General features: G+C 44.8%; 1 protein-coding gene across 1 annotated transcript in view; it reads right to left on the bottom strand.

The window, feature by feature from the left end:
- AGBL1 (ATP/GTP binding protein like 1) overlaps nt 1-19,068 on the bottom strand; it is a 280,526-nt gene that overhangs the window by 89,903 nt on the left and 171,555 nt on the right. Inside the window, exon 23 of the mRNA XM_026073221.1 lies at nt 900-1,063. Within this exon, the coding sequence (XP_025929006.1) occupies nt 900-1,063 (164 nt within the window). The remainder of the gene's footprint in view (nt 1-899; nt 1,064-19,068) is intronic.

The raw sequence follows: 19,068 nt of genomic DNA on the forward strand, positions 1-19,068 counted from the left end.
ACCTATTGGAGAGCATCAAATCATATCCTATCACTAAGTTTGTTTGTCCATTGGTCTCTGAAGAGCATCACTTTAATGATTGCACATAGCACTAGCAGGTAAGGATGACAYAGGAAAAGCGTGTCTGCTTCATCACACATCCAAGCTGAAGAGTCCCACACTGTGACATTTATCCTGACCGAATTCCCCACATATTCCCACTGGGGCAATCTCACTTACATACATCCCATTAAAAGAATCAAGCTAAGAAAAGAATTTTGCAGTTTGTAAAAGCACCTCCTAAACAAGCAGTAGTATCTAGACTTCTTCCTATGYACGAAAAAGCCACAAACCTATGCTCCAAACATCTGCAGGACTCAAAACAGTAAGACACAAGCAACATCTAGGAGAATCTTCGCATAATCAGGTTTACAGTTTCTGAATCTTGTTGACAAACTCCTTTATGAATCTGCAATATTTGTTCCCTACTCTGCAACTCTTAAAGGACATCTTCCTTGTAAGAGGTCCCCGCCATGGAAGATCTGAGATGGACAGAACACCACCTGACACCCCATTAAGCAGAAGAATGTCCCCTGCTGGCAAATCTTTTCAGGGCAGTACTATCCCAATGCTCTAGTGATCAGTTTTGGAAGAAGAATTGAAATTGGTAGAAATATATAAACTAGGTTCCTTTCTTTCATCTGTTCTACCACATGAATGGCTGCAGGGCAGGGAGCCACTGCTTTAGAAGTTTCTTCGGGATTCAGTTGTCTCTGCACTTCCAGTAACTCTGAACACACTCCAGTTCCCATCATGCAGATCTCAGCCACGAGGAGAGTCATTTCTGTGAATCTAAACCCAAAATGCATCCCCACCAACTTGACCTACAGGAGAACCCTCTGAATACTCCTATCACTGACCTGTGTGCCCGGAGGTCTGTTATCTCCTCCTCCAGATCCAGCAGGAGTGCTGCYTGCGCCATCACTTTCTTGCTGCACGGCAAGGATTTGAGATGCAGGATGAGCAGACCAAGGCAAAACTTGCTTCCCATCTCCTCCAGCTCCTGAGTTCCCAGCTGCAGACCCTGACAGAGAAAGGCAGGAAGTTGCAATGCTGAGTTTGAAATTCACAGGTGCATGGAGAGAGACAAGTTAGTTTTGCAGAAGACAGACAACTCTTATTAATGTTCTTATTAATGTTCTTCTATTCTAAGGGGTTCACACTTGCTACATATGGCAATTTCCCCTTACAGTCATTCATAAATTAACTGACAGGTCTTTGTCTACAGAAGCAATTCTAAAAGAGAGCTATTCTATTTTAAAAATAGGGAAATAGAGGCAAACAGTTAAAGTGCCTTGACTACATTTGCAGAAGTCATTGTAAGAATTAGGATCAGACCCTAGCAGGATCTGACTGTAAATCCAGCTTTACAAATCATTAGGACTCATTTCTTCTTTCTCTCTGTTTAGAAGAGTCATCTCCCTAAGCAATGGGAAACAAAATAGGCTCTACGATTGTAAACACTGGGCAGTGGCAGAGATGAAAAGGGAAAAGAGGAGAAAGATCTTTAACAAGTTATGAATTGTTTTTTAAGAAAATCAATAGCAAAGTAATTGCAAAATAACAAACACCTCCGAGGAATTTCACAGTCTATTAAAAGCTTGTGACTCTCTAGCAGAGACAGAGATGCACAAACAGAATTTGGATTTTCAGCATCATCTTTCAAGGGACTTCTCCAAACTGTGGATCCTCATTGGAGGAGCCTCAATTACAAATCTTCTGTATTTGCTTCTTCACAGATTAAAAAAAATAAAATAAAGATCTAGCAAAGAAGGAACAACACCAAGGGCCTGCATAGAATAAGTCAGTGAAAGCACTGGCAGTTTCACACAAGCAGTGAGGTGGCCAGAGACTGACAAAGCTTAGATAGATGGGGAAAAAAAAAGGAAAAAAAAAAACCCTAAGAAACTGCAAAATCCCTCATCTCTGGCATTTAGCGACCACATCACGTGTACTCTTTAAATGCTATCTCATCAGCAGTAGAATCAATTGGTGAACAGTTGCTGCCTCTTCCAATACCAACCCAATGCACTTTGTCAGCACAAAACCCTGCAGCCAACCTTCTGACAAGAGCTCCCAACTCCAATTCCAAGATTATTTCCTTAGTAACTGTCAGAAGTCCACACTCACTATCCTAGGAATAGCCATATGCAAGGTGTGTGCTCCATGCCAGTGTGGCCTGTACTTCTGTGCTCAAACCTTTACTAGGGTCTCTTGAGAACTGACTTCTGCTCTCTGGACAGTCTCTTAAAACATTATTTTTATCAAAATACATAAATCTCTGACACCGTTTCTTCTCCCATCCCATTCACCTTCACTGCAAGCTTTGCCAGGTAAGATCCAGGTACAATGAAGCACAGCAATAATTAATAGTTTTAATAAAACAGAGGGAAAAATTTATAGGAACCAAGGGTCATAAATGCAAAAAAAAAGAGAGTGCTTAACAGTTCTGCATAGATTCCTAAATGTTTTGTTATTAAAACAATTAATTAAATGTAATTATATGTAATTAAAATACTTAAGGTTTTTAGTGTGGCAGAGTTACAATGGGCAGGCAGAAGTGGTGACATTTCTGAGCAAAAATACATCATTTCTACAGCAAGAGAGTTATCTTCTTAGGGGCAAAAAATTACAGAGAACATACTGAGGCTTTCCCTGGAGTGCATCTCAGGGCCCTGCTTCCAAGATCAAGGCAATGCACTAAATGCCTATCAATCTGGGAGAAGCTGGGTAGTGACTGCACTAAAACTCAGCCTGTGGCTTTATGATTCCCTGGGGCTTTATTCAGGATATGAAGAGGCCTCAAAAAACTATGAGTAGAGAAATAATAATAATAAAGCTATAATATACCTGAGAAGCCTCAGACAGTAATTGCTCATGCACTGAAGTTAGCTGCTGTATGATGGACCCATATTGCTTTGATACCAGACAGTTCAGCAGCAACAGCTGGAAACCTCAGCTACAGGATTACTTGTTAACGCACTTTATTCACTTGAAACACTGACAGACTTTTATTTTTTAAACTCTGCTAACTCAGATAATTTTCTTCCTCTCCTTCCTCCTTCCACTGCTTTCAGGGTGGAGCTGAAGGTGTGTAGTTTGATTCTCATTAGATTTGAGGCTGTTGACAGAGCAGACGGATCAAACTAATGTTATTGATAGCATTTGCCTGTAACGCAAGGAGCTGATGCAGTGGCTGGCACCCAGCCCCACTTGCATCACTAAAACGCAAGCCTGGTGTCTGCGCATTTCTCTTGTAGCTGTGCAACACAAACACACATAGAAGAATAGTGTGTGGGAGAGGCAAGACAAAAGAAAAGAGCCATCAGTAGAGGTGGTGCACCTTTGGTTTGGTTAACAAGCTGGTAGGAAACACGCTTCTGTGGCAGTGAAGCTGTGCTGCTTCTACACACAGTGACAGTAGAGGGTCTGGTTGCCACAGCCTTACAGGAAGGAGTAAGCTGCTCTGCCCTACCTCATCTTCCCTGCAGTGCCCTGCCTGTCTGGATTCTCCACGACCCCATCTTTCTCTTCAGCCCAATGCTTTTCAGCTCTGTCTTCCTTTGGACACATCTCCCCTGAGTAGTGGTGCTACCAGTAACTGAGCAAATTCTAACACAGGAAACAGTATCTCTGCACCAGAATGCTGCAGACAAGCTGATCAGCCCTAATTAGCTCAGGCTCAGAGACATGCTAACAAAGCTATCCAACTTTGAGGATCAGCTCCTATCTCCACACAGTTATGCTCTGTTACAGGAAAATGCCAGTTTGGATCAGCATCAGCTTGATGCATCATGCTCCACTGTGCAATACGAATATGTCCATTGGTCCCACGGGCCCTCCCAGGCAGCCTTCTGTGGTATCTTGATGTGAGATAACAGATTAACTGTGTCCTGGCTATCACAGGGAAAACTTCGCAACAACTTTTGCTAATCCCTTCTCATGTTTTCAACCAGAGCAGATAGCATGGGAGGAGCTGATACCTAATCCACTCCAGATTTTGGATACTTATACTAAGAAACTAATTCTAGAGGCAGGTAATAGATGAATGAACCAAACAGTCTATTAACTCTTGGTCTAGTTCGACCAGTACATTTCTTGCTTTTTCTGCCAGAACTGTTGCTGAGGTAGCACCTGGGGCAGCAGGATGCTCCCCTGGATCTCCTAATTGACACACTGTCACAGTAACAGGAAACTGAGGAGCAGAAAAAAAAAAAAATTCTTGACATATTATTTGGCCAGGACATCAGCCATACAAATATTACACCACAGAGATATTGTTGAACAAGGTGGAAGGACTTCAGAAGTTAAATTAGGAATTTAACTAGGTAACTAGTTAAACTAGATCCACAACTTAAGAGTTGAAAGATATTAATAAACACAAGTAGACAAAAGATTATAGAGACAGCAATTGTTTCCTGGATTCAGAGAAAAGGGATCCCTGGCACACAGCAAGGCCACCGCAACATTTTCTCACACTTGCTCACTTGTTCAACCTTGGGGCAACAGCTTTTCCCTGCAAACTCACTTCAAGGCAGTACATATCCATACACACATACAGAGTATTCTCTCTGCATCTCAATAGCTTTACACATGCACAATGGTTATGCACCAAGGCTGGGTATAAATAAATTGACAGTCTGGTTTCCCACTAACTCCATCAGCAAGGTCTCAGTCAGAATACTAATAGAAACCATTTGGAGGCTGTAGAAGATAAACCAGGGAGCTGAACAAAATATTTGGCGCCTGGTGTCTGCAGCCTTAAGTTTAGCTTGGACCAGACCTGAAAGATACTGTCCTTTCATCCCCTTTGAATGAAAATGTGCAGGCACACACTGGGAAACTGGCTGTTTAGACAGCTAGGATAGTAGAGAACAAGCCAGGTTTTCTCATGGCCCAGAGCTCCCTAAGCAGCAGGTACGGCATGCAAAAGAGATTGAGCAGAAGGGATGGGTATTTGGGCCAAAGAATTTCAAGAGGATTAAGTGAGCAGAAAAGGCAGAGGATGCTAGAAAAAAATAGGCTAGCAAGAATTTCTAGACAGAAAGATGAGAGGGGCTGGAGTTAGAGACAGAAGATAAAAGGATGGGAGAGATAAAAGGATGAGAAAGAGGGTGGGGTTACTGAGGTCAACAGATGTTGGTGTAGAGGAATGAAAACAAGAGGAAAGTTAACAGAATCCTCTACATCCTTCTCACCCTCACAGAGGTGCGCCTCACTCCAAAAGTCTGTCCTCATTACATCTGGTACTTTGGCCACACAGCAAGGAAACAAGGCCCAATTTGCCTTGAATTCTCTGGCAAAACTTTTGCTGAACTTAGCTAGTGTTTTGCCTGAGCTGGGGCTGAGCAAACATCTTGGGTACAGAAACAAAGAGACAATTTTTTTTTTTTTAATCTTTTAAACGGACTCTTTACCTGGTTAAAGATATGGACATCATAAGCCGGGTTGTTCAGAGGATGGAGTGAATGGGAAGAGCAAATACTCCTTCACCCTCCCCTCCCCACCATCTACTGGACAGAGACCCAAAATGTCTGCTCATAGGAGAACTAGGGATTCAGCAGAGAGAGAAACTTGTGTCCAAATTTTCCAGGCCAAACAATTATTTGTATTAATTTTTCCAGGCCTACCATGGGGGAGAGAGGGTCACTTCACCCTTCTTTCCCCTGCGCTGATTTGCTATTTGTTTGGTGTTTCCATCTCCATACTTTTCCCTTTCCCTCCCCACAGTATTTTCACAGCTGTCTCCCTGTCCCTTCCCAACTTCTCCTCTGCTCCCTCCTCAGTATCCTTTTCCCTTCCCTTAAAATCTTCACCCATGCACCACTCCATCCTCAACATACTGAACGCTCATAGTACATTGGAAGAGGCAAACTGACGATAGCAGCGTTGAATTTGACAACCTCAGCTGACCACCTACTTGGCTTGACCACCTTACCCCAAACCCTGCCATCTTATGTTTCATGTCAATAAGCTGCAAACTATCCTGGGATATGGATGCTGGGACTAATTCTCCACCGCCCCAAAGACTGCACGCTCATGCAGAGCAGTACCAGTTAGCTACTTCCACACCCACTGGATGCTGCTTTATACCTTTTCTGCAATGGGGCAGGTGAGTGATAGTGATGCAGGGTGCCAGAGAGCCCAGCTTTGTCAGACTGCTTCTTGAGTATGACTGTGACAGACTGTGTCTTATGTGGGGCATAATCATGAAGAGTGGCTAACTCAGGAGTCAAAAGACAGAAAAAAAGAGAAAGGAAGTTTTCCCCTGGACATACACAAACCTTAGAGGTGGGAAGACACTATTCCTTCCAGAGGTCTTGCTTTCCAACAGAGTAGTACGTTGGTTTTCTGTCCCATTCATTACCATGTGACATGCTAGGAAGCTATTTTTAGGCTTTGGATGGACCTGGGCTAGCATTAACAGATTACCCCTCTCTGCAGACACTGACCAGTCTTTCACTCCTTCCCACAGTGTCTTTTCAAACGTAACCAAACAGACTGAGTGAATGATATGCCAGGCCAGAACTGCGCACTTTGGAGGAGTCTGCACCGTTTCATACTGACTGGGTCAGGAGTTTATTAAGTTCCGATCCAAGTACTGCAGGCAGTTCTAGGGAGGAGAAGTTTGCCTGCACAGTCCAAACCAAACGGTTACCTGTATGCTGCTTATGCATGAGTCTCGCGTTACTGACTGCCAGTTATTGCACGCGGAGGGAGCAGGGGAAGATGAGCGCTTTTGGAAGCAACAGTCCAGAGGGCAAGTCTTTGGTAAGAGAGACAACAAAAGCAATGGGCATTACCAGCGTTTTTCTAAAAGGAAAGTACATGCTAATTCCTAAAGGAAAACAAACGCTGCTCCAGGATACTTACGCCTCCTATTTTGCAGGCAGGAAGCTGAACTAGGCTCACACAGGGATTCTGGGGCAGTGTGATGAAACAAAGGTACCCTACAGAAATGACAATCAGGTGCTTTATCCAAGAACGCACGTTCTCCACTGGGCTCCCGGTATTTGCTTTAGGTTAACTGCTATTACCCCATCAGACTATGCCTTGAAAATTCATCAGTAGCATATCCATGACTTTCTCCCATATACAGACTTTCTTCTGCTATCTGAAAACCGTGCACCCTTGAACAAGCCACAGACAGGTTATAGCCTGAGGTATCTAAAGATTAAATGCAAGGTGGAGCTTTAAGCATGTCTGAGAACCTGTCAAGTGAATTTGCTCTAAAAGGCAGTCCGAGAAAGCAAGATGCTGAATTTTTGCAAATCCTAATTTGGCAGCCTAATCCCTGGATTACTTTGCCTCCTTCTCTACTTCCACTTAGAAGTTTGCCTGTGTAAATAACTTCAGTGTACAGAAAGATAACATGACTCTTGGCCCACCCAAGCCTGATTTTCAGTTATAAATTTATCCAGTTTGGCCATATCTCACCATGGGAATAAAATAATTTCCCCATCCTTGCTGGTGATCACTACATGTCTTGAAACAAAAGGATTTATGATGCTTATAATTTTATTCTGGTTTATACAAATGTAGATGCTATTCGTATTCATGAAGTGTCTAACCTTTTTTAAAAAAATTCTTAATAAGGTATTTGTCTTCATAATGCTATCCACTGTGTGGTTCCACAGGTTAATTATGCGCTACATAAAGAAGTAGTTGTTGCATCTTAATTTCATGAAATGCCCTCATCTCATTGTATTATATTACACAACACCTGGATATGTTTCTGTGTGGCTTTCACTGTTTAAAGTAATAAAACTGGAAGCTTCCACAGTACCTTCTATCATAAAAACTCACAGTGTTTTATAAACAGCAATGGAGGAACCTTAGATCCTTTCCCTCTCACCCCCATGAAATACATGCTGCTCTTCCCACCTCAGAGGTGATGAAAATGCAGATTGACCAAAATGATACAGCAAACCTAGTGTACTTGCCTTCTGGTCCCCCACCCAAAAGGGGGCCTGGAAATCATGGTACCTCTCACCGTTGCACCAACACAGGGACTGAGGCCCCTGGGCTGGAGCAGCTTTAGTGAAAAGCCAACCCAGCATGACCCAGCCATCACCCCACTCCGACATCCTTCTGGCTGCTCCGGCCCAGCCACGCTCTCCAGCTCATGTTACTGCCAGAGCTCTGCCTCCACGCCAGAGCACCGCAGAGGTGAGGAGAGCAGGCAGAGCTTCATCTCAGCCTAGCAGCAACCTTACATGGAGGGAGAATCCAGAGGGGCAGCAAGCCTGCTTCCTGCTATGCTGCCACCAAATATCCACATCACTGTGAAGCTTCTCCCCGACACAGTGCTCAGTGTTACATCTGCACACTGCTGAGCTCTGTACACTGTAACTCTTTATTCCTTCCCTTTCTAACTCAATAGCTCTAGTATCCCTAATTCTTTCCCATATTGAAGCTGCCTTCCAGGCCACTAAACACTTTCATGTACTCTTCCTCACTCCCCTTTATCACTGCTTTGTCTCTTCCAGAGGAAATGACCCATAACAAACACAACACTCCACAGGAGGTACTACCATTCATGTCTGTAGGGATATTATAACATCTCCCAAGTCTACCTCTTTCTTTACACATGCTGGCATCTTATTCGCTTTTTTCTTTAGTGCTGCTGCTGCACATGGAGCAGACATCTTCATCAAGCTGTCTTTATAATAGCTACTTATTTTTCCTGGATGGTTACAACTAATTCAGGGCCCAGCCATGTGTCTGAATGCTTTAAACTATTTCTTCAAACATGCTTTACCCTGCCATTGTCTATGTTTCATCTCACATTCTAGTACCCACGATCTTTCAGTCCTCTTGCTACAGTATAATTTGCATCAGCTGCAAATGGTGCATCTCATTACTTTACTGTTCTCTTTGCCTTCCAGTATTTTAAAAATACAAATATCAACCAATTCACAGACTGATAACCGGAGTCATCTCACTATCAACTTCTTTCCATTCCAGGGACAGCGCAACCGGAGCCATCTCACTATCAACTTCTTTCTATCCCAAGGACAGTGCATGTATCCCGCCTATTGTTCCAGCCTTTTAACTAAGTTTTGACTATACAACTAGTTCTCTTATGTCTCACTCCATGACTCTCATATTTTCTTGATATCTTTTCTTTTGCAAGAGGCTCTCTTATCACCTCTGACTCGTTTGGGGTGTCCAGCAATCCAATCTGCATGAAACTGAGTCTTGGTTTACCCATGGAAACCATGGGTGAAATTTTACCATTTCACCATATTATCAAGGTTCAATTAACCCTTCACAGTCACTGTGGTTCCTTGTCCCTATGTTACTCCAGTGCCTGTGGCTCTGTTATTAGTGGTTCTCTCAGCCTCTGGAATAAGTCTTTAAACATAAGGAATCACAATTAGCACCTTGTTAAACATGGTTTAGACAGTCTGCTATCTAGCCTGCTGGACACTTTTTTTTCCCTACTATTTCAAATCGTTTGTTCCTTAGTTCCTTTACAACTCCTACAGGAACAAAACCTGGGTTTGACCTGATTCTGTGATTTATAGCACTGGCAGAGTATAAAATAACACCAGCAGAAAACATGCAACCATTGTCCTCTTGTATAAATGAGGCAGCGTGGTCCCACAGCATTCTGCTCTGTCCCCCTCCTGGCTGCCTACCAGCTCTGCCAGTGTACCTGTTTTCTAGTCTGTTGCTCCAGGGCAGCACAAATAGCTCTGGAATGCCTCCAAACCTTGGCCTATGCAATTTTTATTATTCTAGCCCCAAGTGCCCCGTATTTTCTTCCAGAGCCTTTTGATCGTCACTTGAAGCACACTTTTCTTCCAGTTCTAAGCCCACTCTCAGCAAAATCACCTATTTCCTCCAAAACCTTCTGCCAGTGGCCCTAGAGCAGAGCTTTGCGTGCTGGTGGCTCCCCTGCCCAGACTCCAGCAGATGCCAGCCTCCCAGGAGAATCATTCTGTGCCCATGTTCAGATGAGATTTCCCTGAGATCCTCTGGGTGCTGCTCCCCTTAAAACTAACACCAAATAGGGTCTTCATACAGTGATCCACAGGTGAGAGAGAAGGGTGCAGAGCCATCTGCAGCTCCATTACAACTCTTTACTCTAACCTTTTATGTACCATGAATCCATTCCCTTACGCTGGTACAACCCAAGAGCTACATGAAATTTTTTTCCTCAATTATAAATGATTCCTCAGGCTAATTTTTTTTTTCCATATCACAAATTCTCTTTGGTCATCTTCAGCAAAGACCATCAAAGCTGGGCTCCCCACCTATTGCTCCCTACAACCTCAGGATCAGTGACAGGAAGCCACTATGATTCTACAATTTATTGCATTGGCACTTCTGAAACAATAAAGGAGCCATTGATTTTCCAAGCCACAGGCACATGGGAAAGCACAAAAAGCATCTATACCCAGCTCAGATCAGAAAGGAAAGCGAGACAGCATAAGAGAGGGCTTCCCCCATCTTTGTAACTGGTCCCTTTGAAACTGAAGGATGGCAGTACAAGCAAGGAGCTTGTTGGCTGTTTTCTTACAGGTGTCAGAACAATTATTTCGACACAGGACCTTTCTTGCTGCTTGTCACATTCTGTAGAAAAAATGGGCAATAACAGTGAAAATCCATCCATTCCTTTTTTTTGAATACTCTGTACTTGTCACCTTCAGAATAGCTGATAACACTGAGGGTAATTCAGGCAAAGATATTGCAGAGCCCTCTTTCACCTCTGCTTTGATTTAATATAGATTCACATAACACGTGTACTACAGTAATGCTATATAAAGAGGCCACAATGTTAAAGAATACGTGAGAAAGTTGGCTCAATGAGAGATTTTAACAGAAGGCCCAAGGGGCAAGACACTGATCATTTCACTGGGAGGCTGCATGAGGAGGGACATCCTGAAATGAGTCCTAGAGCTATGAAACAGAATATCAAGAAAGTTTTGAGGTGAGGCAGGAACCTAAAGGCCCATTTCATTGCCAGCCCACTTGTCCAGTGGTACAGTCAACTGACAGTCATTAAGATTGTGGATTGGTATTTTTACTTTCCTTTTGGCTGGAAAAATGATTATTAAAAGGAAGAAGAAACAATGGAAATCAAAACCAAAGGAGTTGGACCTGCAGCGCTTGCTCACAAGGAACTGACCAGCAGTATGCATGTGACCTTAGACATTTGGACTTATTTCCCAAAGAGAAGTATCTATTAGACCTGGCAGCTGGACCCAGACTTTTGCAAACCACTACAAGCCCTTTCTCTATAATCTCACCAGCACAGGCTCAGTTTAATGTCTTCACTTACTGTGCTTTTGGAGAGAAAAAGACCAAAAAAAAAAAAAAACAGGTCTTTGAAGACTCTAAGGAACAGACTGAAGAAATGGAGACAAAATCAGAGACACAGACCTAGGGCGAGGCGGAGGAAGCTATCTCCAGCAAGTAGGATAACTGATGCGACTCAGACAAAAGCAGCTTACATTTCCCCACATTCTACACTGGATATCTCTACTTTGGCTTTTTTGGAGACCAACAGGAAGCAAATGCACTGTAGCTAATCAATGCTTCACTTTCTAGAGCCTCAGGTGAGAAGCATACACGCCTTGCAAGAATAAACTACAAGTCTCCGAGTCTTTAAAAATCTACTGACCATTCACAGCAAAGTATGCAAACCTTGTTCAGCAGAGATGTTGCTGACTCCAGATTATGAGCTTTCAGGATTTCACATCTTGTAGCTGTACTACCTAAGAAAATCTGCATAAGAACAAGCTGTATTTTCCTTAGGAGTCCTTTTCAATCTGCTTTTATGATTTCCACTGAAAATGATAATCCTCTGTTTGTGTCATTGCAATCATTTCTACTCCAATCAAGTGTTCTGTCAAAAAAGAAGGATTACTGTTTCAGTTTGGGGAAGTGTACAGACTTTAAGAGGAACAAAGTAGCCAGCCTCCAAGCAGATGACCTTGGCAATAGAGAACAAGAGAGAAGAAAAATATAAAAACAACACACAGCGAGATCTGCCACTTCCAAAAGGTATTTGATGATCTTTAAGTTCATAAAAACTGATGTTTCCTGAAGAGGTTTGTATAATGGAGTCAGAAAAATCAGCAACAGACATTTCTTCTCACTACGCCACCCCAACATGCACTCAGATTTTTCCTTTGAAAAAACTAGCAGTGTTTTAAAACTAAACATCAGAGACACATATAGAAAATCCACTGCAGTGCACGACTCCATCCTTTTAGCACTGTGTCCTGGGAGGAGGAGCATCACTGCACACGGTTCTGAATGTCAAACAAAATTTAAACCCTTGCCTCTGGCAGCTGCTCTGAAACCCAAAGAACAAACAGTTATAAAGAAACCTTTTGTTTTGCCTTTTTTTTTGGGGGGGGGGGGAGGGAGAACATAATTTAGCATGACTTTCCACAGAACAATTTGCAAGGGATTACCCACAATGCACCGCATTATGGTAATATGCTTCAACGTGATGCATATTAAACTGACAGTGTTAAAAATCTGTCAAAGGAAAAATAAATGATACAGGAAAATGATGATGTAAGACAGGACGATAAACATTCTGCACTTATGTAATCTGCCAAAATTCACTCTGAAATTGGCCTGGGAAAGAGAATGAGAGTACTGTGCACTGAAAACAGCTTTAGGGAATGTTCCCAACTCAAGCAGAAAACAATACCTGACTGATACACGGATGTAATCACAAAGGAATAGAAAATACAACAGACCAAAATTAAGAGCCAAATAGGAGACAAGGAGAGATTTTCTTCATTTCTTTGATTTCCCACTGGGTAGCAACCTGGAGGGAATCTTCCCTCTTGCTGTCCATGGATGGTTCAGTTCACTGCGCTTCACCACACACATTCACTCACTCTCCCTTCCGCTCCTCTCCAAGCCCTGCTGCATCCTCCTCTCATGTTGGTAGCGATCCCCAGTGTACCCCAGACAGTATCTGTGTTCAGAAGGGGCTGTCCTGAACCACTGAGGCCCAAGGCAGTATCAGTCACAGAATCCAAAATACAGTCATCTCTTTTCCTCAGTCACATATGGCTACTCAGCCCTTCAAGGCAGGAGTGGCACCAAAGGAGAAAAAATTCCCCAACATTTTCCAGCAGTGGTCTTGTACTTCTGCATATAAAAAGCTGTAGGAAAACAGTATCAAATGTAACCCTTCCCTTCAGTCAATTCCACCACAGCATGTTCCTAATAATTCAAGTAATCAGATATCACTCTTCAAATCCCTAATCAAGGATTAAGTATTTTCTTGGTAACCACTGAGGAGTCCTTTAACTGGCCAAGGGACCTTTCTGAAAAGCCCTCATACAAGCAAGGGTAAAGGAAGCCAATGGAGGAACCACGCATAGGGCTGGTTAAGTGGAAGGGATACAGAGAAAAGCAGTGTTTTCCACATAGCTCTTCTCATCAGGTCTCTTGGAGCTTAGTCACCAAAAAATGAACAAAACGAGGGATGAAGCCAAATTATATTTGCTGAAGTGTAGTTATAGAGATTAGTGTAGTAATTAATCAAGACAACCATGTCAGCAAGGGCCTGACCTTTATTCCTACCCAAGTAACAGCTTTGTCCCCGGTGACTTTCAGCTTGCATGCTAAAGCCATTTAGATACATACTTCAATTAATCGCAGGATACCCTCTGGGAGATAGAAGAGTGTTACTGCAAGCTGCAAACAGGGAAGCTGAATCAAATAGAGGAGGAGCAACTTAGTCAAGGGAAACCAGTCAAGGGCACTGGCAGAACTGGAGAGAGAATCCAGAATTCCCTTTACCTCTCACACTCCAGTACCACTGCTAACAGCAATAGTGTTTGAAGATATTAATCTGGAATCCTGACATACTTTTTTGTCAGAGAATAGCAGGAAAGAGACTAGGTCTCAAAAAAAAAAAAAATTACAAAGAAGCTGTCTTAAAAAGTACTTGTGTACTTTTTTTTTTTTTTTAAACACAATAAAGCAACAGCAACACATGAAACCCGCTCACAAAACGATAGGTAGCTGCAGAGAGCACAGGACAGCAGCGAGATCTTCAGTTATCCCCCACTGCTCCCCTTTCTCCTGGCACAGTCCTCCTCTCAGGCAGACATGCCATCCATCTCCATATACCGATGAGCCTGGAGCCCCTTATTTGATTTGTCACAGAGCAGGTTTACTTTCAGCTTCTTGAGTGCCAGCGCTAGGACAGATAGGTCCTGCAAGCCTCTCAGCACCACTCACACTGACAAAGAATATGAAAGTTCTCATAGGCATAGCTGAATGATGGATGGGGGGCCTGTGCTATCCCTGCACAGCAGAGACAGACAGGGATGGAATCTGAACAGGCTCAGGAAGACTATATACAGCCACAGACTTTGAGGCAATAGGTAGACTACAAAGATTCGTGAGTTCAGGAGACAGCAGCGGTATTCAAGGATGGTAGCAGATAGATGCAATGTTGAAAGGTGTCTACCTCTGTCAGAATAACTGCTGTTACAGCAACTGAGAACCTGAGTCTGTTCTTGCCTCCCAAGCCAAAACAACAACTCCTCAAGCTTTGTTCCTTAAGGAGGTCAGGAAAAGAGAGTGTGAGTGGTTTATGCCTATGTATTAGATTCCCTGTCAGGATCTTAGCTAATTAAGATTGAACAGAAGCCGTAAATTAATAGTTTAAGTTACAAATTTCAGATGAACAACTAACACATCTATCGAGTACACCCAGCTGGGTCTGAGGTCTGCAAATACACGACAGAATAATCCCAAGTCTCCTGCCCCAAACAGACAAAGTCTGGTATAAAGTCTGGAATAGATTTTCTAGGGCTCATTTTTGGCAGCCATCTGAAGATTCTGATAGGAAACGGAGATTGAGAATAACCAGACATGATGCTCTCTGATGGTAAAATGAATCACTGTCAGGGCCCTGAGGGCACTAACAGGCCTTTCTGGCCCTTAATCAGCCTCACCTGGGGCCTCCACCCACAGGCCCAGGAGCCCCATTTCAGCTCAGGCCTGGGCTATGTTGTAGATTGTCACAGACAAAACACTTGCACTCCAGCAGCTCCAGCTTCCCAGCCATAGCCACCGCAGATGCATCTCCCCGAGGCAGGGGCCATAGGTGTCCTGCATTTCTTTAAGTTCATTTTGAGCAAAGGACACTTGAGTGGTCACACTGCAGGGAGCAGCATTCTCATTTCTGTAGGCCTGTTTAATCACTGCAAGTAGAGCAGCCTAGAAGGGCTCCATTTTGAATTTGCCAGAGTCCTCGCTCTCCTCCAGGCGTTGGGGTTCCCCTCCAGAGCAGTCACTCTCAGCTATCCGGCTGCTCCCACCCGGGCGGCTCCACAAACAGCTTTCAGTTTGGCCACTTCAGCACAACTAGCTGCAAACTTCTCACCAAGGGCCTGGCTTTCGCACTGAGCACTGGTTAATCCCCATCAGCAGCCCATTACTCTGGCAAAGACGGTCAGCTGTCTCCCCAGCCCGGCTGAGCAGCCCGGGTATCTGCAGAGCCCCACTAGGAGCACACGGCAGGCCCCAGGCGCCCCAGGCCACAGCAGCAACCTCTTCTCCAGGGGCGACACGGCCACCGCAGCCCCTCGACATCACCAGAGCCCCTCGGCAGCCCCCGGGCTGCTGCTCTTGGATCCCCCACATGGAGAYGGCCCTGGCTCCAGGCCACCGAGGCTTGGAGCAGGACCAGCCTAGTTCTTGGCTATTGCCTTGGCTCCCCTCAGACTCCCCGTTCCTCCTACTTACACACTGTTCGCACCTATTCCCCCATATGCAACAAGTGCACCGCTTCCACCACAGCGCAAATCCCAATGCCAGACCCAAGGCTCCTTCGAGAGTCCCAAAGTCACTACAACTACTCCCACCCCCAGTCATGCCCGGTCCAGGTGCTGCCCGCGCTCTCCACCAGTTACTGTTGTGGGCAAAACAGTGTCAACTCGGGTAAATTTAATCTACTGCCAATTAGCAAACTTTCAATTATTGATTTGGGTATGGAGAAGCAAAGGAGACAAATACACACTTAGGGAAAACACCTGTCCTCCCCCCTTCCTCCAGCTCAATTTTGGGTCAGTAACCCCCCCCCATCTCTGCTCCCCTTCGTCTCTCCACGCGACACTCACGTTGGGCAGCTGGCACATGGCTGGCGCGCGACATCCCTCCCTGCCGCTGCCTCAGGCCCTCTTTTGGGCTGCCCTGGCGCGAGCCCCGCGGAGGATCCTCCTGCGCCCCCTTCCCGTGTCTCTGCTGGTGTCTCCTCTTCACCTCCCCCGCCTCAGCGGTTACCACACGGCCCTTGACTGGCCGCAGCTGTGGCAGGTGGGTTGGTTTTCCCCTTTACAGAACCAGCTGCAACCGGCCGCAACCAGCACARGGCAGCTGGCGACCTCCCCCCTCCCTGCAGCCGAACCAGCCCTTAAGGCCCACGCAGAGACGCGCCTGCCGCCCGCAGCAGCCGTGTCGCAGCCGTGTCCGTGCCCGGCCACCGGCCCCTCGATGCGGGCTCTGGCCCCAGACCTGACCTCACGCCCGCCCCGTGGCTGCGGACCTGCCCAGCGGCAGCCTTAGCCTCACAGTTTGTTACCGATACTCAGATTTATGACTGAGATTTTTGGCTCTCAGGGCCAAGTCTGCTCTGCCTTGGTACGTGCTAGCCACCGTCCCGTGGCCCCCAGCGGATCAGAGACGGACACCGGAGGAGGCAGACCGGAGGAGGACGGGCACTTTGGGAGGCGGAGGAGGGCAGGTGCCGACGCCTGCGACGCGCATCGAAGACAGAGCCATCAGGTATTATCTCCATTTCTCCCACCGCTGTCACTGGCCACAATTCCCTTCTCCAAACTGTCCATCCCAACCGTGGAGGAGTGACAGTGCAGACGCTGGAGCTGCTCCCCCAACAGGTCCCCCCCCACCAGCTGCGCTGGGCCGGCCTGGCCCTCCCGCCGCAGCTCTGCAATTCTTGGCCTTCAAGCCTAATGCCGGGAAAACAATCTCAGGCAAGAAGTGCCATGATGTTGATGGAGACTGGACTGACAGACACAACATTTTCTCCCGTGCACCTCAATATGGAGCTTACAACAGCTTAGGCCACTTCTACATCAAGACCCACTTCACTAGCCTCACCTGAGTGACACCTTCTCCATGGATAACTAACACATACCACTTCTCAGTCAYGTTCGAATTTGTTCAAAAACCTTTYCAAAACCAAATAAACCTTTTAACTCCAGATGCCAAGCTCATTTTTGTTAAAGTCAACAGAGATAACTCACACTACAATCCACTACAYAAATAGATTCCTTTTCTTCTTCCCTAGTTATGGTTAGCAAACATTGGTTCTAGTGAGAAAAGCTACTTCTGGGCTTTTATTGGCAAGTCTTATGTTCAGAGACTAAAGGAAGGAACTAGCTGTCAGCAGAGAAAACGTTAGGCATGACTTTCAAGAAATGCCTTTTTCTGCCACTCTTATACACGTTTCGCTGAAAAAAACCAAAAGGCTCTATTAACTGCTATTAGCAAAGGTCACATCTCATGATCAATGGGAAGAAAAGGCACATTTGAGAAGTTCTCTGTTTCAGACTGACAATCAGCTGCATGGTGCCTGCCACGGATGCCCTCACACACTTGTTTCATTTGTGGCTTTTCTTTCCCAGAGGAAAAACCCCATGCCCCTTAGTCACTAAATGATTAAACAAAAAGGAGGTGGAGATTCTAGCAGATTTTTGTACACTGTATTATCTCCTAACTGGGAACTTTGATGTGCACTTCTCATCAGATATGCTTATGCATATGTGCATACGCACACATACACTTGATCGCAGATGCATAGGGACGCATTTCTAAGATACAGGTACCATAACAAACTGCACTCAAACACATAAGCAAAATCATATGTTCATCAGACACACCAGTGCACATCCCAGTGCACATCTTCACACATGAAGGTCTCAGGACATGTATTGGAGTAGCTCCCACATTCACATACATCAGTGCACAGAAACACCCCATCAAAACAAACACTCACCTAATGYGTGATTCAGGAAAGTAGAGGCAGGCAGGCAAGTAGAAACACACACAGGTTCATATCTGTTTATCCTGTAAATTGTGCCCACGGTGTTCATGCATTTATTAGCATCATGCTAATAATCTCTAGCAATTAGTATTATAATAGCAGAATATAAGAACTCAATGCAGATCTTAGTCTTTTGTAAGTGAATTCATTAAGCCCAGCAATATTTGTCACCCACAATAAACAGAGGGATAGCATAGAATTGTTTTCTATTTCCCGGGCGTTTGCTTCAGCATAACATGGATTTATTCAGTAACAAGCTAGGAAACAACACAATAAAAATGACTAAATGAAAACATAAAAATTAAACCCCTTTACACAGAGCCAGGCTGAGAGGTACTATCAGACAGACTCTTCCAGACTCATAATGAAAATCAAAAATGATTTGCAAACGATTTGGGATAGACCTCATTCTTTTCTATTTCTTTGTATGTGAACATAGTACACTTGTCAGCAAAAGATGGATTATGCAGGCTACAGTCATGCGTAGCCATAAACCAGTGCTGTGCCTTCTGCAACACAGTGACACTGACACTGCTCTGCCCGTACTCCTCCACCCTGCACTCCAGCACTCTGCCGTTCTAGACCTGGGCCTGGCCAACGCAATGGTTCCCTCCTTCAGCAGGCCCAGCTCTACCACTTCCAAGCTTCTCTAGTACCCCTAAAACTACTCCAAGGCCCCTCAGTCTGGTGTCAGTATTAAGCTAAGGAACAGAAACATTCAGCTACTGAAAACATTCAAATCCAGCTGTGCCAGCTGTGATTGAACATCTCTTCCCCTTTTGTTCTGCCCAACTCTGGGGCTTCTCCTCTGTATTCAAAACCCACTAACAATTATGTACAATCAAGTAAAGGCAAGGTCTTAATTCAGTCCCCACAGGTTTGCTTACCAGGTCTGTAAGAGCTGTGGGCACATCCATTCACAGAGGCATCGCATTTATTCATGGGCAAATAGTAAGCTTGCACATTCA

The sequence above is a fragment of the Apteryx rowi genome, unplaced genomic scaffold (assembly GCF_003343035.1).
Source record: "Apteryx rowi isolate R43461 unplaced genomic scaffold, aptRow1 scaffold_11, whole genome shotgun sequence".
In the NCBI taxonomy this organism is placed as follows: Eukaryota; Metazoa; Chordata; class Aves; order Apterygiformes; family Apterygidae; genus Apteryx; species Apteryx rowi.